The sequence below is a fragment of the Equus przewalskii genome, chromosome 17 (assembly GCF_037783145.1).
Source record: "Equus przewalskii isolate Varuska chromosome 17, EquPr2, whole genome shotgun sequence".
Classification (NCBI taxonomy): Eukaryota; Metazoa; Chordata; class Mammalia; order Perissodactyla; family Equidae; genus Equus; species Equus przewalskii.
Genome location: NC_091847.1, coordinates 50,786,485 through 50,812,532, shown reverse-complemented (window position 1 = coordinate 50,812,532; position 26,048 = coordinate 50,786,485). Strand labels below are relative to the sequence as shown.

The following is a 26,048-nucleotide window of genomic DNA, read 5'->3' as shown; positions in this document are numbered from 1 at the left end:
GATTAAGAGGCCTACGCCGGAGCGCCCGGGGCAGGGAATGTCAGCCCAAGTTGGAATCACGCAACAGGCCTTGGCATGAGCGAGCCTGGGAGCCGGGAGGGCGGGCGGTCCCAGCACCGGGGTGGGCCAAGGCTCCACAGACTCGCCGGAGTCACCGAACCTGGCACCCGGCGGCGGCGGGGTCGGGCAACGCCAAGGCGCGCCTTTCCCCGGGAAGCCGGCGAAGCCGAGGGCAGGAGGGTGCAGGGGCCAGAGGAAGGGGGCGTTTCCGCAGACAAGGAGAAGGGCAAAGAGAAGGGAGAGCGAGGATGCGCCCGGGTCCCAGAAGTGAGGGGGCGGGGACGGGGAGGGCTGAGCCAGGGGAGAAACAAAGCCGGGGCTGGGGGAGGCGGGGGCCGGCTCCAGCCCCGCCGGGGGCGACGCACTGGCAAGCCTTTCTCACAGTCTCGCGGCCCGCCAGGAGCCTCGGAGCCCTGTGATCAGCCCGCCGCCGCGCAGACACGCTCCCCCCGCGCCCGACTGCGCTCCCAAAGCGCGAATGAAAAATGGAAATGGGAAGCAGCGATCTCGGCTCCCTACACTGGGAAACCAGCCGCGCTCGGAACACACATAAATCTTCATTGTAATCCCCTTCCATTTGCTCCCGTGAAATATCAGGCCAAAGACAGGATATGACAAGCGCTGGGAGGCAGGAGGAGGGAAGCCCAAGAGTGAGGGGTGCCCGTCCCTCTCCGCTCCACCTCCTGGCAAGGTTGCTCGGAACTCTGGCAGAGCGCTGGCACTGAGTTCCAGTTCTGGAAGCAGGCAGCCCGGACGCGCCCGCGGCCCCTCTCCTCCCATTCCCGCTCCCCCCGCCCCCCATCCCTGGGCGCGCGCTCGGCCGCCGGTCACCCCTCCGCTGCCCGGGTGCTCCGCTCGGCGTAGACACACCCCCCTCCCCCTGCCGCAGCGCCCGCCGCCCGCCCCGCGGCTCCCGGGCTGGGGAGGGCAGAGAAGAAAGGGAATGGATCCCAGGCCTAATCAGCGCGGCTGCAATGTGGGACCGTTTAGGAGGCTTCCCCTCGGCCTCCTTTCAGGATTACTTGTGAAAATTGTGAATATCCGTCCTGTGTAAGGATTTCCGAGACTGGCGGGCCGAGTTTGGGGGAAGTATCGGGTTTGATGGGGCGGAGAGAGCGCGGGAAGACTGGAGCTTTGTTTACAAACAGTTCTCTGGTAGAAGGGCGGAAGAGAAAGGAAGGGGAAACAGGAGTGCAGAAGTGGTTGAATGGTCCCCTCCACTATTAGAGGCCCCCACACACACACCCCCACACCCTCCGCCACAAGGAGAACCATGTCAGGGAGCACTAAGCCTCCTTGCATTTCAAAAAATAGTCGTCCTCGGTGACGGTAAAACCCAGGCGCAACTCTCCACTCCCACACCGCGCCACCACCCCCCACGTCCCCGTGCCCGTCCCGGTCCCAAGCACTCGCTCAAAAGTAACAAGCCGGCTCCTTTCCCGACAGGGAACAGCGACCACCAGTGGCTTAAACCTGCTTAGGGTCAGAGACCTCTCTGAGAATGCAGCTACAGATTCTCTCTTCCTCCTAAAATTCAGGTTCCTTTGCATTCGACTTTGGGGTCCCGGGAAGCCGGTGGGTGGGGCGCGATGCTGCGGTCCCGGTTACGCGCGCCCCTGGCCCTGTCCGACTAGGCTCTCCAGAGACCGGCGGGCTCTCGCAGGGTCGAGACACTCAAACAGCCCCGGGGAATTCTCCCCCTGCCGGGTCCTCCCTCCCCACCTGGGATCTGACCCGCAAGCCTTACCCTCTGCCCCGCCCCCTCCCACCCCCACCACACCAGCTTGGGCGGATGCTGAGGCCTCACATCCCTCGCCGCCCCCCCTGGCGGGAGTTCCCCTCGCGGGGACGGGTTTGGCAGTGATTGCCACATTACAAGATGTTACATTCCGCCCTGGGGCCTGGGGCCGGGCGGGGAGGGGCGGGGCGGGGGAGACAATGTTTCAAGAAAAGAAAGAGCAGGCAGGTTTCGAAGGAGCAGCGCCTCGGCGCCTCCACGTGAGAACGCAGAGTTCCTAGATGGACCTTTCTTCCCGGGGCCGCCTCGGGCTCCGGTTCCTCAGCCGTCCTCGGGGGAGGGGGCCGGGTGGGGGGAGGAGAACCCAGACGGCAAACACTGCAGTGACTTAGTAGTTTGCCGGCTGCGTGGCAGCCCTCCCGGGATTCTCTGGAAGCCTGTTTTGGGGATGCTCGAGTCCTGGTGCCACCGGCTGCGTCCCGGGTTGAGCCCAGCCAGCTCTAGGATCTGGGGGCTGGGGGAAAGGGCGCGGAGCCAAGGATCTATGAGGCGGGCTCGGGCGAAGGATCAGAACTTCGGGGCCGGAGAAGTGAGGGAGAGGGAAGGACTAATAGGGAGCTCGCCGGGGTGATCCCGGAGGGCAGACTCGGGCCCGCACAGGCAAACATGGCGGGCTTCAAACACTCCTGCTCCTCCCCTCCTTTTTGTGGTCCAGGAGTCTGGGACACCCTTAGAGACGAAATCGTCGCTCCCAGAACAATGGGGACTTCCGGCCCCGGAACCAAAACGAGTCTCGGCTGCTCCGAGCGGTGACCGAGCTCCCGTGGCTTCTGCGGCCGGGAGCCGCCGCGTCGCCCCCTCCTCTGGGGCAGCCCCCGCCCCGCCCCGTCCCTCCACTGCCCTGGCCTCGCTTCTTAAAGTCGCAGGATATCTCTGTGTCCGAGGGACCCGCGGCCCAAGTGGGGAGCGCGTGTTTCTGGGGGCGGGGGGGGGGGGGCGCTATCTCAGGGCGGTAGAGACCAAAGAAGAACCCAGGCGGTCGCCGCGGGGAGGGCCCCAAGGACCCTCAACTCCTTCCCTTCTCGTCCCAAAGCCTCCAAGTAGCAGGCTCGTATTCGCCGGCCCTGGGCGGCACCTAGCACACTGTCCTGGGGTGATCGCCGACTGGCACCAGCTCCTCGGTCAGCCAATTGCCCCGCTCCCACCCCTTGCCCCCTGGGCCCGGCCTGCGGATTCCAGGACCCTACCCGGTTGCACTGGGGAGGAATTTGCAAGAATCTGGAAAAGGGGCCGAAGCAAAGAGAAGGGGAGAACTGGAAAGAAAAAGAAAGGGGCCAGGGGTGGGGAGGGGTGCGGCGCTCCAGCTCAGTCACTTTCTTGCTCAGTTGCCGCTTTTAGGGCGGGGGCCGGGGCCTCTGGGGCATCCAACCCGGGGAGAACAGGCACTCGGAGAAAGGGATTCTCTTCCCGACTTGTCCACGGGGAGAACAGTGAAAATTTGCCTTGGGTGGCCAATTTTCTCATTTGCCCCTATTAAAAGAAAAAGCCCAAGAAATTCAATTAAACCCACCCCGGCCAAGGCGCTATTTGAGGCATGAATGTCTCCCCTAAAGCTGCAGCAATCATGTGGCATTAGACACTTCCGGAATCCTATAGCCAACCTGAAAAATCCCAGACCCCCTTTTTCCCTAATTTTTGCTCTGATCTGTAATTTTATCCACATTTGCACTAGTTTGAGCATTCTGGCTCTCCCATCTGAAAGCCTGCAATTACTATATAATTCTTCGCAATTTCAGATGTCCTAATATGGACTGTAATTTTTGCGCAAGACAATTTCCTGCTATTTCAAGCATCAACATTGTCAAAGTTGTATGTACATAATAAATGGGAATATCAATGCATAGTTTTTAGCATAACATCTTGACTCCTCGATAATTATATCCGTTCGGAGCCTACGCAGAATTAGCCTGAATTGCATGGTAACTGCTGCTGCTTTAAAATTTTTAAAAATTACTCATAATTTTCCCAAAGATTACCAAGATCTCGAGTGCACAATGTCATCAGCGTAATGAAGAGTAAACATTTATGCTAATAATCTGCAATTTTTTTCATCAGCTATAAAGACAGAGGCTATATAGCCGAAAATTTCAGTCCTATTCTGCAAGCGCAGCGCTGCAAAAAGGCTGCGGCGCTCGGAGGCGCCTGGTCCTGGAGACCTCTTTCCACTCCTTGCTCCCAGGATAGGAGGATGGGGCCGGGGGATTCTTTTTGGTTTTCTGGTTTTGTTTGCTGGTTTGGTCGGTTTTGTATTTCCTATTTTTCGGGGGTTTTTTCCTTTTTCTTTTTTCCTTTTTTTTTTTCCTTTTCTTTCTTGTCATTCTCCCAGCCAAAAGCCGCCTTCGACCCTTTTGATTTGATGTAGCAAAGATTGTGTCCAGATTATCTGAAATTGACACTGAAGAAGGTAAGGGTGGAAACCGGTTTCATTTTTCAGAGGGTTGGAAGGCTGCGCTGCGCCCGCCGCGGCGGCTCCCGCTCCGGGAGTAGGAGGGTGGGGAGTGATTATGTATGCACCAGCTAATTCTTCCATCAAAACTTCTTGTCAGCGATGTCAGGATTATTTTTTTTCCTTTTTATAAAAACACTTGATGTTTCAGGAAGTGTTAATCCCTGAAGGTTGGGGAATGAGGCGGTGGGGGGAGGGGGCGTAGGAAAGGAGTGGGTGGGGGTGACATGTTTCTTGAGCCTGGGGAAGGCACCCTTTAGAGCCGTTCGCCAGTCTACACTGGAGTTAGGGTTTGTTGTGGAACTGGGGTCCGAAGGAGGATTTCTTTGAGTGATGGGAGGGAGATGACTTGACCCTCTGTACTGCATTTGATGGAGGTTCCTACGGCGTGTGAGATGGGGAGCAGAAAAGTTCGCTTTAGCCTTGATTCCAGGATGTTTAACCCCGGCGGTGGGATAGCAAAAACTAGAGAATTCGGAAGTCGGTTTTTAAAGATACAGAATGAAGGAGATGGATAGCAGGATAAAAACAACAGCTGGAGACCTGGGTTGCTTCTTTTCTCTCACTTTTCTTGGCCTCAAGTGTCTCAGATTCTATATCCAGCACCCAGACTACCTTCCTTAGGTGACAAATTTGAACATTTCTTCAAGGGGAGAGATTTAGTTAATTTCTACCTCAAACGACTCTAAGAATAAATTCATACTTCTGTGCGTATAGGTGCGGGAATTTAAAAACTTTCTGTGGCTCTCAAAACTAGCGTGGAATAGGGAAGGCTGAAGAGCCATCTGACCCAGCCCAGGTGCACATCCCAAAAAGAAGGAAACAAAAATAAAACATAATAACCAATGAAGAAAGCTGTGAACTATAAACGTGTTTCCAATTTTATATTTTTAAAACATTGCCTAGATCTGAGGACCAAGTTCTTCCACAATTAGACTACTGCTTGCAGGACCTCTCAGTCCCAGACTTGTGAAACCCAAGACAAGCAAGGAAGGGACTGGGGATTGTTGCTTCTGCCCCTCCACCCCCACCCCTACCCCTTTTAGAGCGAGTGTGTGTGAGAGAAGATATTAAAGAGGTATCTGTTGTTTGGCAATTTTGCTAAGTCTGTCTTCATTACTTCGACGCTGTGCATTTGCTAATTTGGAGGCCCGGCCATTGACAAGCTTGCTCCATACACCTGCAAGCAATTTGCCGGCTCCGGTACCGGAGAATTGCAGAGATGGCAGCTCGCACCTATTTGATTTTTTTTTTTTTTCCTTTTCTCAATGCACAGCAAATTTGGCTTTCAGTGCGTTATCTCTTTTGTTAATGCAAAAAGATTCCCTGGGCGAAAAAATTGCTCATAATTACCAGAGAGATGGGGAAACTGCATTAGAATAAATAAACCTGAAATTACTGTAATTATGTTGTGTTTGATGGGCCCGGCTTGTAATCAAGAAGAGAATACAGTGAAATGATGCTGACCCTCTTGGGTTTGCAGCTGTATGCGCACTTTGGGGTCTTTTTTTGCAGAAAAGAGTCATTTTGATAATCATTAAGCTGTGTGTAACCTATTTCAGAAGTGTTTTAAAATGAGGTTCACATTTTTTGAACAAGGGGAAAAAAATCCCAAAATTGCATTTTGCCATTACAGACTCATACATAAGGAAAGGTTGTGTTTTCTAAGTGACAATTGTTAAGACATAATATTCGAAATCAGTATTTAATCATTATAATGAGGTATTGTTTAAATATAACCACCTTTAGATTATTCATAGTTTAATTAATATACTCATTATGAAAATCTTTGAATCAGATATTTGATGAACTACTTGTCAGTAACAAGGCAGCATTAATTAGGCCTATATTGAGATTAACATTTTTTAAAAGTACAACCGCTTATAATTATAATAGAGCCTAACTAAAGACCGCCTTTGTTGAGCTAAAACTAATAATTTCTCTATTTGAACTGTTAGCAAGAGATTATTAAATTAGTATAAGCTAATATCTCAAAGTATTAAAATCCGCTTGACCAAACAGATTTTGCCTGTGGCTTCAGGCCTTGGGCCCTGGCTGCCATCTGGGGTACCCGAGTTCGATGCCTGAGAGAAATCCGCCAAAACCTCGCCGCTAGCAAAGTCACATCTCGCAGGGGAAACCAAATCCAGGGAAGTCCCTGCCCGTGCGCAGGAGCCCAGCCTGGGAAATCAGTTCCCTTTCTCAGCATCCAGGCGGGTCCCCTGCCGCGTCCTGGTCTCCGAGGTCCCATCTCCCGCATTACCTCTCCAGGTTCTGGGGGCCTGCGGGAGAAGAAAAGCCCCAATCCTAGGCCCAGAGGGACCTCGAGGTCCCCGGCTCCATCCCTCACTACCACCTCCTCAGCTCCCTTCATCGCCCCCCTCCGCCTCTTCCCCTCCCCTTCCCAAAGGGCGTCGGAAGAGCCAGGCACATCTGATCTTTCACCAGCACCAATTGAAAAATGGGTTCTTGTCACAACACAGATCACTGCCTTCCCCTCTCTGCTCCCCTCTGCGCGCTGCGAAAGGCCCCCCAAAGCCCGGAATCGCTGGAAGCAGCCCGTTGGGGCCAGCAGCTTTCCGGAGCTTCCTCAGCTCGCTGCGGGGTCTGGGGTTAAGGCTGGGCAGAGGCTCAGGGCCGCTAGGCGGAGGAGGGACCCAGGCTGGTTCTAGCTACTTAGAGCCCACGTTCTTCCGGAGCGAGCTCAGCAGAGCAGTTCCACTGGAGGTGCCCCCTTAAAGGCCTGGGCTTGAGACCAGGACGAAGGGGGGGACGGGCTGCGGTTGGGTGCTTGACTTGGTCCGCTCTTTGGTACCAACGAGTCAGCGGAACCACCTGTCTTTCCCTTGGCACCTCTATTTCTCAAAAAAAAAAAAAAGAAGCCCGGGATCCTTAGGCGGGAATGGGCCTCTGGTTGCGGATGGGTCTGGGTGGGTGAGAGTGGCTGTGGAGAAGCCCGGGTGGCGCCTTGGAACTGTCCCCCGGAGCTCACTGATTGATTGGGGGATAGCCTGATAGACGTGTCCTTCCGGCCCCTTTCCGGCGTCTGGCTGGGTGTTTTCCGCGTCAGGATCGCTCGCCCTCCGGGCAAGCAGAAACCAGGAGGCCAGATCCTGGCGGAGGCGAGGGGCAAAGCCGGGTATCTCTGCTTCAGGGCTTCCAGGCCTCCCGTGAGGTGGTCGGGCACGGGGGCCCTCTATCTCACAGGCCAGCTGCCTTTGAGCTCTGCTTTCATCTCCTCTCAGCTGGCCTTCATATCCCCTTTGGTTCCTGAGCCCTGGCTCTGCCAGGCCACACCTGTTCCTCATCCCCTTTCCCAGGGACCCTTGCCACCAGCCTTCTAACCCAGTTAGGGATCAGACCCCTTGGGGGTCAGGAAGCCTTGCAGGCCTCGGTGCCTTATCCTGGTCTGGAGCCAGGAGTCTTGTGCCTTCATTATCTGTCCCCAGAGGTGGGGGCCCAGCCTGGCCACCAGCACCCTCTCACACAGCACACCAGACAGCAGCTCTTTCTCAAAACCATAATTTTACTGTCTCAAAGAAACTTTATAACTTATTTACAAAGGTCTTTTTTTTCCAAGATACAAAGCAATAAGTTAACATTCTCAATATAAAACTAAACTTTGACATAGAGAACACAAAACACGGTTGATTTCAATTGATCACATTTTCCAAATTTCACAAGTCAAATGTCAAGATTCTCATTTCACAAAGCCTCAGGTTTTACAGCCACACACAACGGAACGGAAAAAAGCTAAGCTTGTGCAACATGTTTACGGAACAATAATAACAATAATAATTAATAACAATAATAATATGTACAGCGATTAGATCCTGCACTGGAGACTGTGCGCTTAGCGTGGCAACTGGCATTATTCTGTGGTCGAGCCCCTGGGGATTGTTGTAAAGCTGCTTTTGTCTTACTTTAAAGCCCACTGGCATTAGAGCAGTAACGCCCGCCCTGCCTGTTTCCTCTCCGCTGCCCGCCGGTCCTCTCTCTTTCTCCCCAAGTGAGGGAATTGCATTTTCCTTCTCGTCCAGGCAAAGCGACCAAGGCGTTCTTCCCGAGATGAGAAAATCGTATTGGCTTCATGTCTTTCTTTTTAAAATAATACGGGACATGTAAAAAAATGCAAATCATTCGACTCCAACCTCTCCATACCAGCCGAGTACAAAAGTTACTGTGTAAGTTAAAAGTCACCAGGCCCTCCTTATTCGTTTTTCCGGGCGCGTTTAAAGCAATCGGTACGTTTGGACCGTGCGCTCCTCGCGCCCCACAGAACGGTGAATTGGCCAACATTCAGCCTCAGGAGAAGTTCATTTCTCAATAAATAAAATCCCCTCCCTCCAGCTCCCCCCAATTCCAGAAGGAGCTACACAGATGGTTAGCCCCAGGAAAAGGTCCGAGAGGACACGACGTCCCAGTATCCAGAACTGGGCGGCCCGGCGGACCGCGTCTCCTCTGACCTGGTGACTTTTTTCAGAGGCCGCAGAATGACGACAGCGGACAGACGAGGACCTTGACTTCGTCATCGCACAGATACAGAGCGAAAGGAGACAAGAGACGGACAGGACAAAAAAGAGCTTTTGCTTTTTCTACATTGGTGCTTTTTCCTGATAGTCCCACACAGCTGAGGGTTGGTGGGTCGGGTCCAGCGGGCTCGCCTTGCTGCTCCGGCTTGTCTCGGGCGGCTGTGCCTGCGCTCCGAGGGCGCTCTCTGCGGTCACCGCGCCGCCCGGGCCGGGGTTCGGGCGAGGGTGTGGGCTCCAGGGAAGTCGCCGGTCCAGACCGCGCGGGACTCTGAGGAGGCAGCGTGCGTCCTGCCTTTCCTGTTCCTTCTTCTTTCCCTCTGGGCCCTTCTCCGGGCCCAGGGCACGCGGACGGGGTGGATGGACCGGGAGGCGGGAGTGGCCCGGACCGGGAAACGGGAAGGAGGCGGGCAGAGGCGGGCGGGCAACCTCACATGAGCTGGGGTTGCTGCATAGCTTCTTGGTGCGCCGAGGGGTACCACGACGTGTAGCTGGGGATGTAGGAGCCCGCGCTGCCGCCCGAGCCCTTCCCGGATGAGGAGTTGGGGTTCCAGCCAGGCGGCACCGGCGGGGAGCCGGCAGACAGCGCCCGGCCGTTGGCCAGCGCGCTACCCTCCAGAGCCGCCCCGCCCTGCTTCATCAGCTTCTTGAACTTGGAGCGTTTGTTCTGGAACCAGATCTTGACCTGTAAGAGCGGATAACAACGTGACTTGGGCTAGGTACGTTGTGCCTACCGCGGTGGTGGGGAGATACGGAGACCATGGGACAGCGGAGAGAGGATTCTCCCCCTCTCCTCGCTGCCGGCGAGACTGGCTGGAGGAGCAGAGTTCCCCCCGCCCCCGCAAGAACCAAACGCTTGGAGGCCCCAATACCGGCCTCAGCCCGTGGCCTGCAGGGGCAGCTCTTACAGAGCCAGGGGGTGTGATGGTGAGGGGCGAGCGGGAATCCAAGCCTTCACCTGCCAGGGACTCAGCCCGACCCTGGCAATTGTCTGGGGAAGACGCAGCGCCTACACAACATCAAGCCTTCAATTCCAATATGAACATCAATAAAAGAATGGAGTGGAGGAAATTTATTCGCAATGCGACCCTCCTTCTCCTTGCGCCATCCTTTCTGTCCTTGAGTGAGTTGGGGGCTGACTGAGGAGGCCCCGGGGTTTTTGTTAAACGTTTCATATGAACTTAAATCAACTTTTCCTTAGCGTCTGTTTGCTCTTTCCAGCTCTGCTCCAAATCCTGGCCAGAATGTTGGAAACACGCGCCAGTCGTGATCAGAACGCCCGTGGGCTCCCCGGAGTCTTAGAGAAATCCGGGAAGGAAGGTCCCGTTTCGCCTCCAGGGTATGGGACTTGGGAGGTTAGAGAGCGGAGGAGAGGATATTCCGGGACCACCCCCAGCCCAACCTGGTGAGGAGGAGGTGGGGGAGGAGGAGGGAGACGGAGGCTCGGGCCCAGGCCCTGAGTGATTAGTCACACATTTTTAAGGCAAAGAAGGGATTAAGCCCCGAGTCTATTGTTCCAGTTGTTCGGGCACGTGTGACCTCAGAGTCCCCAGACAAAACGTCTAGGGAAATCCTTCCTGCGCCCTAATCAGATTGTCCAGGGACGAAGGACCGGGAGGCAGCGCGGAGTACAGAGCGCAGCGACAGAGCCAGGGCAGAGAGAACGAGGGAGGAAAGAGGGGCGCTGGGAGAGCCAGGGGTGGCGGACACACATGCATGCACGCACGCACACACGCACGCACTCCCCGACCCTGAGGCCAGAGCAAGAAATGAAGCTCCGGGCGCAGGCCGGCGGCGGGACGCCTGCATGACCGAGGGGCAGCCGCGAGGTACCTGCGTCTGCGTGAGTCCCAAGGAGGCCGCGAGCTCCGCCCTCTCGGGCAGAGCTAGGTACTGAGTTTGCTGGAACCTCCGGTTCAAAGCCTGCAACTGCAAACTGGAATAAATCGTCCTGGGTTTGCGGATCTTTTTCCCCTTCCCATTGAAACGTACTTCACCGCCTTCCACCACCGTGCTCTTCTCGGAGTCAGCCCCTGGAGGGACAGCAGAAGCGGGGCCGTTGTTAATGCGAGGGACAGTTGTTCATGACGGGGGCGGGGGGGGGGGGGTGGCTGTGGGCGAGTAGCTACCGAGGGGTGGCGGAGGCAGGACCCGGAGAGAGAACGCTCAAGAAACTCCGAAAGCCAGGAAAGGGTCCCGCAGAGTCCGAGGGCCCGACCCAGGCCGCTCTAAGCGCCCTGGGGCAGTTCCCAGGAGCGCAGCTCCTGCCTTTGCAGGGAAAGTTTGCTATTTTTGCAGGCGGTAGTTGAGGTTTAATTACCCTTAATTGCATACATTGTTTATAGCGCTACGCAATAAATAATTACCGAGACTAATACGTGCACATGTGGGTTTCTGTTTTCCAGCGGGGCATTGTGTGCTCTGCGCACTGAGCCGCCCAGAGGCCCAGCCAGTGCCAGGGGACTCACTCGGATTTATTCTTTGCTGAATAGCCGCAAGTTGGATGGATTTTTAAAAAAATTTCTTCGTTATGACAAGGATCCACAGACGGATACCCGAAACCTCCACGGCTCCGGAGCCCTCCCCACCCCCACCCTAACTCTCTCCCCTCCTCTCCCTCCTTTCTCTCTCTCCCCCTCCCTCTCTCCCCTGTACCTCTTCCTCTCCCTTCCCCCGGCAGGCGCACGTACCTGGGTCCTCCAGGCGGCTCTGGGCGAGGCTGGCGCTGCCCGGGTAGGACTGCACCGAACTGATGTAGGGGCTGGACGCGTGGCTGCTGACCGAGTTGACGTAGGGGTAGCCCAGCGGTCGGGAGAAAGACGAGGCCGAGCTGTAGGCGCCGTCGGGCTGCGAATGGCCCGCCGAGTGTAAACAGTGCATGGAGTAGTGCCCGTGGGACATGGGAGAAGGAGACATTTGCTGGTTGGGCGGCCCAAACTCCATAAACACCGCCTTGCCCGACACGGGGCTGTTGAGACTTTCTGGCATGGTGGTCATGGTCATCTCTTCTCGCGGGGTCTGGGTGTGGGTCTCTCTCTCCTCTGCTTCCCTTTTGGGGGTCTCTATGTTTCTCAGGACAGGAAGGAACCCAATTTAAGCGGAACAGGGGTTTTCACTTTCCATTCATAAGAAAATGGAGTTTGTCTCTTTGAAAAGTCTAAGCATGATGCTGCGGAGCTCCCCAAACTCGCTTCAAAGCTTTGACTCAGCCAAGGTCATAAATATTCATGAGCTGGCGGAGCTGATTGGTCCGCTGTCTTGCATAATCATCGGGGATTGGTCCGAGGGGCTCCGGCTCCGCTGGACTAGAGCGGGCGAGGCGGCCCGGCCTCGGGAGAGACGCGTCCACGCTTCCCGGCCGGGGCTCCTCTGCAACAGAGCGCGCCGTGTGGGGCGCACAATGGGCTGCGGCGCCCGCGCCGGGACCTCCGCGGCCCGCGATTCTGCAGCCTCCCGCCTCCCCGGCGCGCCTACTTCCCAGAAACCAACCAGCGTCTCGGCACCGCCGCCCTCCCCTCTACCACCCCCACCCTCCGCCTGCCCCCAACACCCGGGACCCGGGCACCGCTTCTCCTAGCCGCCGCCGCCGGGTCTGGCGCGAACTGGGGCGGCTCTGAAGCCTGGCCGCGGCCTCCCCAGCGCGGAGTCGCGCACGGGGGGGCGCCGGAGGCGGGCAACAGAGCGCAGTCCTCCCGAGCGTCTGGTGCCTGGCCCAGCGCTCTCTTGGCGGCGCCTCCCTGGCCTGGGTCCGCTCTTCCGCATCCCTGGGGTCGGGTTTGGGGCCCTCCGGGCGAACTCACTCACTCGGCCGCCGCGCCGCCGACGCCGCTCCCTGGGGCCCGCTCGCATTGCTCCAGGCCCAGCTGGCCACTCCAGCTCGAGGCTGCACTGGTCTGATTAAAGCAGTGAGCGCGGAGAGCCAGGAACCCGCGCTTCTCCTCCCAGGAAAGGCGGCCGCACCGCCCCCTCCCCCCAACACACCCCCTCTTTCCCTCCCAACCTTTCTCCTCCCCCTCCCCTCTCCACTCCCTCTGCGCCGAGCGCCCGGGGTTCACTCGCCCCAAGGGCGCGGCGCAGCGTGGGGCCGAGGAGCCGGCGGGCTCAGTTCTGCTTGAGGCGAGGACGCCAAGTGGTCATTTTCTGGCCTCCTGGGGTCTGGCGAGAGTACCCGGGGTTTAGGAGTCCTGGGGGGCACCGAAACCCGCGGCAAAACAAGGCCAGTGATAGGCTCGCATATCCGTGTGTAGACGTGTCTCTCATTGTCGCCCAGGATCCTCCTCATCTCCAATGGTCAAAGCAGGTGCCACTGAGCCTGGGGGCAGGACTGGTGGAGGCAAAAGCCGCCACGGCGCCTTCTGTCTTCTGGGGCTCTAGGTACAGAAAAGCGTACAAAAGCCCCCCGCCGCCACCACCACACAGCCACCTCCGCGAGGCGTGGCGCACCACGCTGGCTGCGAGGGGCTGTCGGTTCCCGGTCCTGCCAGCCCCACGGCGAATCCCAAATTACTTTGTTAGGTAATTAGGAAGTGTTGATAATTATTTCTTTCATAATTTAGCGGTGTGACGGGAACGGGAAAATGATCTTGTGAAAGTTCACACGTGCAGATGTATTAGTTACTGATTCATTTGATTAAATGGTAGTCTCAAGTGCTCGGATCCGCAGCTGAAGGCGCCCCATTAGCATAACACTGATGTTTAATTTTCATACGCATAATTAGCCATATATTTAACACTAATAGCAACATGCAGCCTTTCAGCGTTAAACAGCCCTGGATTTGATCTGGCCTGAGCTGAACCTTCGTCGATGCACCTTCCCCTGTCTGGAGTGCGCAATGATCACAGGACAAACCTCTGTAATCAAGCACATTTTGGCAGAGGGAACACCAATAAAAACGAACATTCAAAACGAATTACATCGGTACTGTCGTTACAGATATTAGTGGAAGGGGCTTCTCTCTTTTTTAACTTCTGTAGCAGCAGCTGCTGCCCACGGAATTCCTCTCCTTTGGTTTAAGGGCACGACGTTGGGGGTAGAAACATTTCAGGCAGCGTGGTTGGAGCAAAAAGAAAAACAAAAGCAAAAAAAAAAAAAGAAGAAGCAAAACCCAATCCTCCAAACCAATAACGGGTTTGCCAACGTTTAAAAGATTTTTTTTTCCTTAATCACCGAACCACACGGTGAGGCTTTGTAGCAACAACCAGCTAATGACTCCGCCACCAGACAACTCCCGGAGCCGCTGGACTCCTCTTGATTTCCTTGTTGCACTTGTGGTTTTAATTGCTCCTTCCTAGCGCCTGTTTTGGGGTTTGGAGTGCGGTGCAGTGCTCCCTGCACAGCAGCACGGATGCCGCCCGGGCCCCTGGTCTCCTGCGCGCGCCTCGCGGGCCCTGCCCACGTAAGTGATCGCGGCAGCTGGCGCGGGGTCGGGGTTGGGACCGAGGGAAGCAGGGCTGGCGACTCCCGGTGCTCAGGAGGAAAACCCGACGGCTGGGCCGCCCAGGGCCAGTTTATTCCAGGGAACTGAAGGGTGGGGGAAGGGGAGAGAGGCAGCCGCAAGTCACGATGGTCTCCAGGACCCTCCGTCAGTCCACATCTGGTGGGGGGATCCAAGCCTTTCGCAGCGCGGGGGACGGAGTTGGGTCCGGGGAACAAAGGACGTGCACGTGCCCCCTTGGGAAATGGTTTCAGAACCTTGCTTATTTTAGAAATGAATTAGACGTGGGCGAGGAAATACATACGCTCCGAAATTATTTCTTAGCTCCAGAGAAGCACGTCTGGGGAGGGGCGGCTGAGCCGGTGCCCTCGGGCACGGAGACGCCCGGCCTTGACTAGCTCTCAATGTGCGATCGTATCTCTCTGAACCTAGAGCGGATCCCTCCCACCCACTGGGGACACCTGTTCCGAAATGCCGGCTTACTTAGATCTTTGCCTGTCCCAACTTTGAGAGAAGACAAAACTCTCCCATTCATCCTGAGAGTCCGGATTCCGAGTAGAACCTGTTGTAGACACCACAAGACGGGGCGCGTGGTGGTGTTAGCTGTAGCCATGCGTGGGTTGGAATCCCGGCAGCCCTGGGTGAGATTTGGGGCCAGTTCAGCCGGCGGTGAGGGGTAGGGGGCGTGGACAAAGTATTTTAAAATCTACTTCCTAACTTAACTTCAAAGCGTGTTAAATGGAGTTCGTTCTAATTCAAGTCTGTTTTCTATGGAGCTGCTAAGTATTGGCTGGTGCTGGTATCTATACATATATATATGTATGATGTTTAAACTTTAGGTTAGTTGCTTTCACAAATGGGATTATAAACCTGCCCCATAAATACCTCCATCTCGGAATAATTGCTGCACAATCAATATGTTATCCTAGTGGTTGATAAGATCCGGTGGTCCTAATAAAAATATTCTTGGGGAACCTCGGAGTCAACTGATCCGTAGATAAGATACGGGGCTAACTGTTGCAATGAGATTGCTCTAGGAGAGAAGTGAAGTCATTCTCCGGCAAACCTCTCCTAAGGGCATCCGGGCCTTGTTCCCCTTGTTCCCCTCTAGATAATCCGGATTGTTCCGGGGCAGCAGCCTCAGTATTTAGGCCTTTGGGTGGCCAACCCTTGAGCACCCCAGAAGTTTTTCTACAGACCTTATAAATCTCAACCCCTCCCTCGTTCTCTCCAGCTCTCAGATCCACTAGAATCGGAATCACCTCTGTCCGGATTCTACATACCTGGACGCAGAGAAAGGGAGGTGGTCAGGAGGGAGGACAAATTCAGGGAGAAGCTCGAACTAGCCAGTTCGTCAGGCGTGCTCATTGGCCTCAGTTTCCCATCTCTTTCCCCTCCACTCTGAGTGTCACAAAGACGAGCTGCCTCTTGGGTCTCCATCACAGAGGCCATCTGTCAAGGCAGCTACAGGTGCCCATGTTTCCTTGGCGCTCTAGATCCCAAGCTATATTTAGTGGGTGGCAACTTTGCAAAACCCGCTTTAGTAGAAACGGGAATCAGCACAACCATTGACTCCCGGACACCCTCACTGGACTTATTCCAAAAACCATGACGGGAGAGAGACTACTTTCTACGTGGCCTGCTAGAGACCCAACCCCTCTCCCACCTGGATCCAGGTGTGAACAGGTCCTAGGGAGCATGCAAGGGAAGGGAGGGTACTCTGGGCAGGAATAGAATGCGGGCCCTTGAATTTCTTGCTTCTGAAGCAGATTGAGCTGCGGGCGGGCAGAACCGCACCAGAGTTAAACGCGCTCCAATCTCGGCTGATTAGGCCCTTGCTGTCAAAAGTTCCCCTATGTCCTCATAGTGGAATCCTCTGGGTCTCCAGCGCGTGAGCTCGGGTCGGAAGAGGGCCAGTATGGGGAGAGGTCAGTTTAAGGGCTAGATCGGCCGAGACTGTTCACATCTGGGCGGAAGGGGCGGAGGCGCCAACTCGTAGTGCAAAAAAACGGTCTAGCGTGGGGCGGCGGGGTGGGGGTGGGGGTGGGGGTGGGGGTGGGGGGTGTTCTTAAAAGTAACCTCTGGAGGAGGAGGAGGAGCCGCAGGAGACCCGGAACGTTTTTGGATTGATCAAGCCCAGCAGAAGGGCCAGGCCCAGGGTCCACATGCAAAGAAATGTTTGTAACCAACTCCTCCATTCGCAAGTTAATCTTTTCATCGCAGAGCAGCTATGCAGGGGAAAGAACCGGAAGGGCTGGGGGCAGCCGGCCTCTTTGAGAGCCCTCGAGGCCGGCCAATGTGGGATCCACAAGGGGGAAAAAAGAGACTTTAAAAATTCCCAGCTCAACAGCTGGGCTCGAGTTTTTCTTGGCGCGCGCGCGTGTGAAAAGTTCAGAGACTCAAAAAATTAACCACCTACTTTCTCCCCTAGTAACTGTCAGAGACGCAAGGAGCGCAGACACAATGGGGTTAAGAGGTGAAAGCTTTTTACTTGGGCAGAGTCAAGACAAGGGAAAGAAAACCATTCATCTCTAGGAACCCCTCGTCTTCCAAACGAGGGCGTCCCCATTTCGCTCCAGAAGCATTTCCCGCGCTGGGAAGCCGAGCCAGGCGCCCGGAGGCGTCTCTCCGAAGCCGCAGGTCCAAGGCAGGGTTTCGGATCTGAGTCCCCAAATGCCCCCAATCCCCGCTGGCTTTTTCCGAGACGCTACTAGGTGCTAGGTAGGTTAGTGCGCGACCTGCCGTTCGCCTGTTTCTTCTAAAAGTTCTCCAGCTGGATTTCAGCAATTTAGGAAAAAAGGCGCCCGGCCTCTGCGACCTCCGGGCCGCTCCTCAGGCCTCGTGGGGCAGTTGGGTCAGGATCTGCGCGCCCCCCGACGTGATGAGAATTGTGTGCTCGAACTGGGCGGACCTGAAACGCGCAGGGCAGCGGTCAGGGCGCGCGCGAGCGCCGGCGGGGCCAGGAGCAGCAGCTCGCCAGCACCAGCGTCGTCGCCGTCGGACCAACCTTCCCTCCCCGCACAATTTAAACGCAACCGGGCAGAAAGCAAGCACCTTTGATTGTCCAGAGAGACCGCGGTCCACGCATCCTCCAGGACCTTGAATTCAGGGGATCCCTCGGTTATGATTGGCTCTGTAAGAGGGAAAATATTTACTACAGTCATCTAATCAGCTTCTTGTCAAACATTGTTTAGGCTGATTATCAAAAAAGAGAATAAGGCTCTCCTCCCTCCTCCCAAGTGCTCCCCCCACGGGTTCATGTTGTCAGCTCGCGAAGGGCTGATAATTGATGTTGCTTACATAGTATACTACAAACTAAACAGTAGGGAGAGGAAATGCTACGGCATTCAAAAATGTATGAAGTTGTCTAGTTCATAATTTTTTAGAGAAAAAAGGGCATTTTAATCAAGCCTTAATTAGGACCCCGTGGATAATAACCACCCAAACACCAGTCCCTCTTATAAATACCAGTCAGTTTTTAAAAATATTTGAATTTTTAAAACATGCTCTAAATGATCATTAATCAGCAAATAACAATTTTCTTATTTCACTCTAATTGCTTCTCCATTAAGTCCCACAGTCAGAAACATGATGCCTTCAGGGTCTCAGGTGATTGGAATTTGGTGGTGACACCAATCACATGTTCAGCCAGGAATGGGCCGCCAGAGAGTACACGCCACTTGCTGTCAGGAAGCAAGGGACATAATCGTCTCTAGTTACTGGGTGTCAATGAAAAAAAAAAAAACCCACAAAAACAAAAAAACCGAACACCACATTACGCTGGTAACAGAATTAGAGGTTGGACAGCTGCCGTCTCCTAAATGTGTCAGTAAGTATCTGATTTAGGAAGATGGGGCTCAAGGATATTATTTAATCAGATTTAGTATGCATCTGAATTATTTCATTACACTGATTGGCTTTATTAGTCCTTCACGGGACTGCCTGGCCTAGGCCAGCGTGGTTGCTTCTGCCCTGGGAGCCACTGCTCTCTGAAGAGGAGGTGGGCACTGACCTATGGTGAATGCCATTCCCTCCTCCATGAGTAGATCGCTGTCATTCGCTGCAAAACAAAACACATGGGGGAAAGGGAGTGGGAATGGGAATTGGAGAGGACAGAGAGAAACACAATGAGAGGGGTTGGGCTGCTCCAAAAACTTGCTAATTTTATTTCTTTTAGGGTGGAAGGAAGGATGGAGGTTTCTAGACTCCTGGGTGGTGGCTAGCACCCAGGGGCTAAACACAGGGCTCCTGGGCCACAGCCTTTGCATTTTCTGGGCTTGGGGTCAAGGCCCCTGAGGAAGGTGCACCAAGGCCTAGCAGGGGCAGCCTGGGGGTTTTAGACACCTGTCTCGCTCCCCACCTCCACCGTCCCCTGGCCACTTGCTGCAAGCTCTCCTGGCTTCACTGAGTCCTGGGCCTTGCCCCCAACTCCACCCTAAAGAGAAAGACATCTTGGGGAACTGATGCAAAGGGAAGGCAGCCACCTGGGGTGTCAGATGGAGTAGGAGGCAAGGACAAGGGTGACTTCCAACAACTCCAAGTGTTGGTGCTGGGTGGGGCATATGCCGGAGAGGCACTTTCTACGCCCCTGCCTGGACCCTTCTGAGCTGCTTCAGGAGGGGCTCTTTGGCCCAAAGGGAGTTCTGACCTGCCCTGTCTCCAGGGATCTTCCAGGGAATGGGTTCCAGGCAGTAGTTCCTCCAGAAACTGCTCCCACCCCAAGCACTCAGGTCAAGGCCCCAGGACCAACTTTCCTTTAGTCCCTATCCAGGTGTGCACCCCTCTTTGGGGGCACTCCATGGAACTGCCTCCTACCCTACGCAAATTCCCCCACCTCTTCTGGCCCACACTTGCCTCTCACTGTAGGGTGCCCACAGGCAGTGAAAAACAGGAGGTTCTGGGGAAGGCACACAAGGGTGGGTACAATCTAAAAATCACTAAAGAGTACACGCTGCTAAATACATCAGCTGTCAACACGGTGTAGGATGTAATGAAGTTTAACCACAACAGTCGGCGGTTAGAGAAGCGGGCAGAAAAAGGCAAACAGACAACAGTGATGTGTGCATGCTGCTGGGACCTTGATGCAGCGGTATTTTGTTTTCAGTAACTTTTTCTAGACAAATATCCCCTATACCTTCCAGTTATCACCCTTTGGGAGAAGACAAAAAGCAAAGTAAACCTTATTTTGAGATTGAAACTGCTAGGCTCTAATCCAGTAACACAATAATGTGCAGGTTATGATTAAGTAGACCCCCCCCATGCCAACACACACACATATATATACACAAAAGGATAACAATGTGGAACCAAAGTTAGAGGCAGAGCCTCAGGAACAAAACTGCCTTATCCTGATTCCATTCAATAAACAGCTCTCAAATTAACTTTCTTACCATGATGCCAAATTTCTGGATGTCCATGAAAGTAAGATCCTATCCCATGTCCCACAAAATGTGGACAGACTTGTAAACCATTCTGATGAGTTATGCGGCTTTAAAGGTAACCAAACAAAATATTCAATTAAATTAGGTAAGTTTTGAATACATACATAGATAAAACAAATTCACTGTAAAATATGCTGGAAAAGAAAAAAAAATCAGTTATGTTTAGAGTCAGATAAAAACAATATGTTTTCATTATTTTGGAATAATTTAAATTTTTTCCATTACTTGTAACAATTCCCTCTGGATAAATGAAAAAAAAAAAAAGTATGTATCTAACACAGTCATTTACTTCATTTACCTTAGTACAGCATGTAAAGAAGGCCACTTCTACACAACAAATGAATGTGGACACACAGATATAGAGATCAATATAACCAAGATACATGTGCACAGAATGCACATCATAAAAACCTGCCTGGTTTGCATGGGGTTTCACAAAAACACTGTGCAAATTACTACTGATTTAGAAACCAAAAAGAGAAAAATTTACAATCTAGAAATGTAACTTCCTACTTTTATAGTTCTCTTATTCTAGTCTATTTCAAAACATTATACATTTTACAAACAGGCACACTCACAAGGTCAAATCTGCTTTGTCAATATTCTTGAAACACTCCAAAACTTTGTGATCATTTGGGATTTCCACTCAAGACTGACACCATTAACAAAATTCATAATTTTATCAAATTATTCATAATTTTAATCACGGTGATGCTTAAGAGAAGCTAGTATTGTGATTCCCAATTCTTAATGTTTCAGTTGTTATCTCTACATGCAAATTTTGGGGGTTCCATCTATTCCATGTATGTAAATGAAATCTGGAACAATGACTCCAACCCTAAAATCTTCACCTACAAGGTTAAGAAGTTGTTTTTGGAATCAGGTGCACGTGTTTACTTCCGGGAGCACCAGAAAGACAAGAACACATATACCATTAACAATTTATATTTTCATGTGGGTGAAGGGCATAGTGCCTTAACCTTAATCATAACAATTATTGGGATTTACAGGATCACTATTTAAGTTCTTAACAAAACCAAAGTTCTTAAATCTCAAACTAGTTTTCAACAGACCCTTGGTTTAGTTTAACATGAACTCAAGGGTGTTTAGCCAGCATCTTTATGAGCATTTATGTCAATGTACTTTTCTTCAAACATTTTTAACCTTCATCTCTAGATCTGTAAAATATCTTCACTTAACCAGGATGTCACTTTATATATATATTTATATAGTTTATACAGCAGATAGGCAGCCTCTCATTCAGATTTAATTCACGTAAGTGATAGTGCAGAAATAAGTAAGATATGCATGTGCTGAGGACAAAAATGATAAAAGTCAACATTTTTATCTCTTAAATGGTACTTTATGGTTATGGTTATTTCTGTGTGTCTTTGCACTTTGGGCAGGAGGTATAACAACTTTTCCAAGGTGTTTCTATTTGCACTACACAATTTTTGAATAGAAACTGAGGATAGAGAGTGGATAGAGGGTGGAAGAGAGATTATTAAATAAGATATAATAATCTAGATTTTTTTTTACAAGAATAGGTTCTACCTAAACCTGTAAATTATGTCACTTCAGTCTCAACAAACCTCAACAATTCTGAGAGCACTGAATACAAACTGTTCTCCTAATTTCTTTTCTTAAAAAAAAAAGTTTTGGTTTTTTAAGGCTCTGATCGGCAGGCATCACAGCTACATCTTAAATGTGTTACAATGGCAATCTTCGTTTTAATTTCTGATGAGAAGAGAGGAAGAAAGCCCACTCTGAAAAAACCCTCAGGGTCCCTCCCTCATCATACCTCTCATTCTTCTTCGTAAAAGAAGCTGTGCAATTACTAGGTGGCTAAAGATATCTGAGTGCATTCTCCTACAACTATTTACGGCCGGGATCCTGCTGGAACTTCTGGTTGTAGGAGTATCATAGAATGTATGTGTCATGGATGCAAAGGTCAGAGGATTTCACAACCATGTGGAAAGAGGAAAAGAACAGGACAGACTTCCCTTAGTTTCTTGGTTGAGCACCCAAGGACTCCTAGGAGCTAAGTATACACTTCTGTCTGCTTTTCAGGGTATTTTCCCTTTGGATTGGTAGTTAGTTTTTTAACACATACTTACTGGGACTAAACTGGATAAAATCTCATTTAACGTTCTTAATTACTATTTAAAGCCATGCCTCTTCCCATGTATTTTTGGAATACATGGGATGCACAAGATTATTTACCTGATTCTAGGGTTTAAATCTAACTTCACTGAGACAATCCAACTGACTTGTAGCAGCAAATTCCACTCTAACATGAAAGTAAGTACTGGTACCTTTGACTGTGGCATGGGAAGGTGGAGCCTGTGTGCTTCTCTTGACTGGTGTTTTGGAAAAATGGAAACGGCTGGGTAGGTGGGGGTGCCCAAGAACTGCTGCATTGCTCCCCAACACCAGCCATCTCAGGGCCACCATCTGTTTCTGAGCACAAGGATCTTCTTGCCCTGGATATTTTACTGATGAAATCTGCCTTCTTTTTGCTGAAATCAACTGAAAAGAACTATCCTGGTATTAGCTCTTCTGTTCTGATTTTCTCTAACTAAAAATCCTCTAAGACAGTAAGACTCTTACCCATGAGCCTGAGCACGTTTATGATTAGAAGCCTTTCATATGGAGTATTTGGGGAGGGGCAGGAAAGGAGAGGAGGAAAAAGGTGTATAAAAGCAGTTTATGAACTTACTTTTAAGTTATATTGTATTATTACAGGTCATGTTTCAGTTATAGTTTATAGGTGAAAGAGAAATCTCTCTGAAGGAATTTCATCTTATGACAATTTTCTTCAGTTTAATTTCCTTTCATGAGGCAGTTTTCCTTAACTGAAGTACTGTCTAGATAAATTAAAATTCCTAATACATTTCAACTACATTTTATGACTAAGAATACATTCCCCAAGAGGGCAAAGCAGTACTACATTTAAGTACATACTCTTCTACTAAAGCAATAGAAATGCACGTGGAAACAGTTTTACTATCATTTTTACACGAACCCTATAAACAGCACTAATCTCTAAATGATCATATCTCCAACAAAAGGATCTCAAATGGCACCTGATTTTCTAAGTTAAGAAATTTTACTTTAATCTTTCCAGATTTTTATTTTAAGCAGTAGTCTTTGAATGAAGGAATGTACAAGTCCAAGGATTTCCTCTACTGACAAGGAATGTTGCAGTACAATTAGCAATATTTTTGAAAGCCAACAACTGTGTTCCAAAAGAGTTTCCAAACAAGAGTTTTCCAAAAATGGTTCACTTTTTTGTTTCAAACTGGATCACAAATTACTGTATTTTTCTTACAATAGTGCTAAACTTTTATTTGAGGTTTTCTGTTTCTGAAAAGCAGACATGATGGATTGAAATAAAAGATAATTTATTGCAATGCTTACTTTCATGTGCGGAGAGAAGCAGTGTAATTGTAATTTACAGTAGCTGTCAAGAAAAATCCATCACAGATGACATTAAAATGACTTATTTTGCCTGAGCCACTTATTGTTTAAATGTGCATAATCTAATAGAAAGAGATTATTTTTAAAAATCTGCTTTATATCCTTCTAAATTAATATCAAAACATATACTTATGAATCAAACATTAAAAATCATTTATTGATACTTTCATCATGACATTTACAAGTATAAGTTTAAATTATTTTTGATTGAACTGTCACATATTTGTGATGCATGAATCTACACATTCACAATATTCTCATATGTACAGATAACATCATCTAGAGATAATTACAAAAATACAGATTTAGATATATTTTAAAGCAAATGGAGGAACAGTGAGTACAAAAACACTGTAACCTGAAGATCAGTAGCCATCCCTCATGAAGCAAAGGGCACCTAGAGAACTCTTTTCATTAAACTATTTCAGCCAATACTTCTTCAGAGATATCATCCTATCCTCTAGGTTTCAGAGAATTTCAGGATTTCCTATAAAGATCACTAGGTTTTTGGTAACATAATGCTAATAAAAGATGCTTGAATGTTCTTTCCATGGTGTATCAGTAGAGGGAGGCTATGCAAAAGATGGTGAATATCTTAAAATAAACGAGACTGAGTTGAAAGATGTTTGTAAACCTTCAGTCTGTAATGATTCCAAGTACTTTTAGCTTAAAGATGGAGATTGTTTATTTACTCCCTTGAGATTTTGCCTGAATAAGAAAAGGCGAAATAATAGATGTCCAGGAACAGTGCCGTAACACATCAGAACAAACATTCGTTACAATTGGGGCCAGTTTCCTCCCCCGTGGCAGACATAAACCATCTAAATAATGAAATGTATTAGGGTAAAAGTAAAAAGTTCATTGTCTGTTATTTTCCACATAGTTTTGTAAGTGCAGTTGTTGGGACAGATCTGGTTTTCAAAGGAGCTTGTATATGCAAATCCACGCTCTGCAAAAACTGACCTTTGCATCCAGATAGCTAAAATCCAATGTCACTTTCAATTCTACTCTCCTTCTTCTTCTTTTTTTTATGTAGCTAGAATTAATGTAGTGAATATGTAATGAAATGCATTATCCTGCATGGAGATTTATCAGATTTTCCGACTGAATGCTATGCTTTGCTAGTACTAGCTGGAGTTCACCTGCATGTTGGTGTGGCGTGTGGCTCTTTTTTGTAAAGAGTTAAGTCGTACACAAAAAAAGGGAACAAAGGTCAGCACCCAGCCGCCACTTGAATGTGAGATTTTTCTTTTTATTCCCCTTGATGTATACTAGGCTCTGTGTTATTAGTCTTAATGATGGAAAATTGTAGTGTTGATACAAATCTTTTTTTCAAAGTAGTAGGCGGGAGCTCCATTTGTTAGTAAGTTTTTTTGTGACTAAAAGCCACGGACAGTACATTTATGTAGCAGTAAAAGGCCTAGATGCTCTTTCCATAGCAGAGCTAATTATTCCTACTGTGACCTTACTGATCTAGCCTGTTCCTAGTACATCTCATCTGCACGCCTGTTCCTCTGTGTAGATGGTGTCAGAGAATATGAAAAACCCTATAATGAAACCATTTTCATGATGGAGAAAGGCTACTGGAGTTGCACTTGCTACAAAGAGGCTCAATTATATGAGTAATTGTGATAATTTTCTACATTCATAGCCTTCAATGGGGAAAAAAGAATGAGAGCCACAAAGGAAAATTACTTTAACAAGAAAGTACAGAGAGTAAAAATGGAAGAAGAGACAAAAAGGGGGAAAAAATAACCAGAAAAAAAGTTTAAAAAATAGATCTGGAGGGAGGAATAGCGAGACAGGGAGAACAACAGAAATGCTCAAAAGCCCATGTGCAGCTGTGTTGCACAATTAAATTGAATTTTTTTTTTCTGCAGTTGATGAATGTGACTACTGCAAATGTGCCTCTGTAGTTAGCTATCATTTGTTGTTCCGTGACAGGAAAAGGATAATTACCTCTCAGAGAGAATCAAAGGCTGACATGCCCTTTAGACACAGCCATGAATGCAGAGCTCGATAGAATGCTTGAATAAGAATCCAGTGTTCTCTGCCCCCTTCTACTGAAGAATAAATTCTGTTAAAATGCAAGAGCACCACCAGTGAATTTGTTGAACCCTAGGTGTTCAAAAATATGAGGTACATCTATCGACTCATCCCATTTGCAAAAATATAACTGCATTTTGAATTCATTTCTATTATATTCATAGACAGTAAGATAGTGAGATATGCATTAAATTTCTTTTCCCAGTAGGGGTCTGATTCAACATTTCCTATGAAAGAACAGAGAGACACTATCCTTTTTTCCCAGGCTAGTTAGCCTATAATTTAAAACTGTCAAAAACACAATTTTGTTCAAAGTCTTCAATAAAAGCTTCTCAGATATAACCCAAAGAGATTTTACTAAAGTTTGATTCAGACGCTGTTACAATATTTCTAAAGCCATAAATACATTTAACTGATACTTTACTGCCTTTTTTCTTAGAGTATTTGAAGGCTTAAGACGAAAAAAGGAAGCATCTTTTCAAGGTGACTAAGCCTTCCATCCTTTAGACAAACGGGAAATATTCAATGGTTCATATTAATGACAACAGTACTTTAAAACGTACCGATGTGATCATCTTTAACAAAATGCATTACTTTTAAATGAAAACACATATTCTGCATGTCTACTTCAAAACAGTTACGGAAAAAAAAGATTTAAAGGTAGGGAATGGATTACAAAGAAAAGTCTTGAATTCAGGAAATACACATACACTCAAAAAGCAAGCATAGAATACTGCGTGAAAATAAACAATGATTTACAGAAAAAATGAGCCAGACGAAAAAAAAAAAGACAGAAGATCACCCTTTCAGGCT

The 26,048-nt window shown here is 50.0% G+C and overlaps 2 protein-coding genes and 1 long non-coding RNA gene across 10 annotated transcripts in view; 1 reads left to right on the top strand and 2 right to left on the bottom strand.

Annotated features, from left to right (window-relative positions):
• Positions 1–3,941: 3,941 nt before the first annotated feature.
• LOC139076633 (uncharacterized) overlaps positions 3,942–26,048 on the top strand; it is a 28,209-nt gene continuing 6,102 nt past the window's right edge. The window contains exon 1 of the long non-coding RNA XR_011528419.1: positions 3,942–4,262. This is a non-coding gene — a long non-coding RNA (uncharacterized lncRNA). The remainder of the gene's footprint in view (positions 4,263–26,048) is intronic.
• DLX1 (distal-less homeobox 1) lies at positions 7,813–12,800 on the bottom strand. 3 transcript variants are annotated; one of them, XM_070580174.1, is made up of 4 exons: positions 12,638–12,800; positions 11,524–12,202; positions 10,667–10,866; positions 7,813–9,518 (listed from the first exon to the last, which is right to left on the bottom strand). In XM_070580174.1, the coding sequence occupies exons 2-4, from the start codon at positions 11,834–11,836 to the stop codon at positions 9,264–9,266; spliced, it is 768 nt and encodes a 255-aa protein (XP_070436275.1). In that variant the 5' UTR covers positions 11,837–12,202; positions 12,638–12,800; the 3' UTR covers positions 7,813–9,263. The 3 variants fall into 3 exon arrangements, with proteins under 3 accessions (XP_070436275.1, XP_070436276.1, XP_070436277.1); XM_070580175.1 differs by having other exon boundaries at positions 12,634–12,764; XM_070580176.1 differs by lacking the exons at positions 10,667–10,866; positions 12,638–12,800 and having other exon boundaries at positions 9,307–9,518; positions 11,524–11,980.
• Positions 16,738–26,048, bottom strand: part of METAP1D (methionyl aminopeptidase type 1D, mitochondrial) — a 71,366-nt gene continuing 62,055 nt past the window's right edge. For 2 of the 6 annotated variants that reach the window (XM_070580168.1, XM_070580170.1), the window contains 4 exons: positions 19,659–19,756; positions 18,281–18,328; positions 17,323–17,401; positions 16,738–17,179 (listed from right to left, as the gene is read on the bottom strand). In XM_070580168.1, the coding sequence (XP_070436269.1) occupies positions 17,101–17,179; positions 17,323–17,401; positions 18,281–18,328; positions 19,659–19,756 (304 nt within the window). In that variant the 3' untranslated portion in view covers positions 16,738–17,100. Of the gene's footprint in view, positions 17,180–17,322; positions 17,402–18,280; positions 18,329–19,658; positions 19,757–23,318; positions 25,267–26,048 lie in introns of those variants that run through there. The other 4 variants (XM_070580169.1, XM_070580172.1, XM_070580173.1 and 1 more) reach the window with 4 other exon arrangements.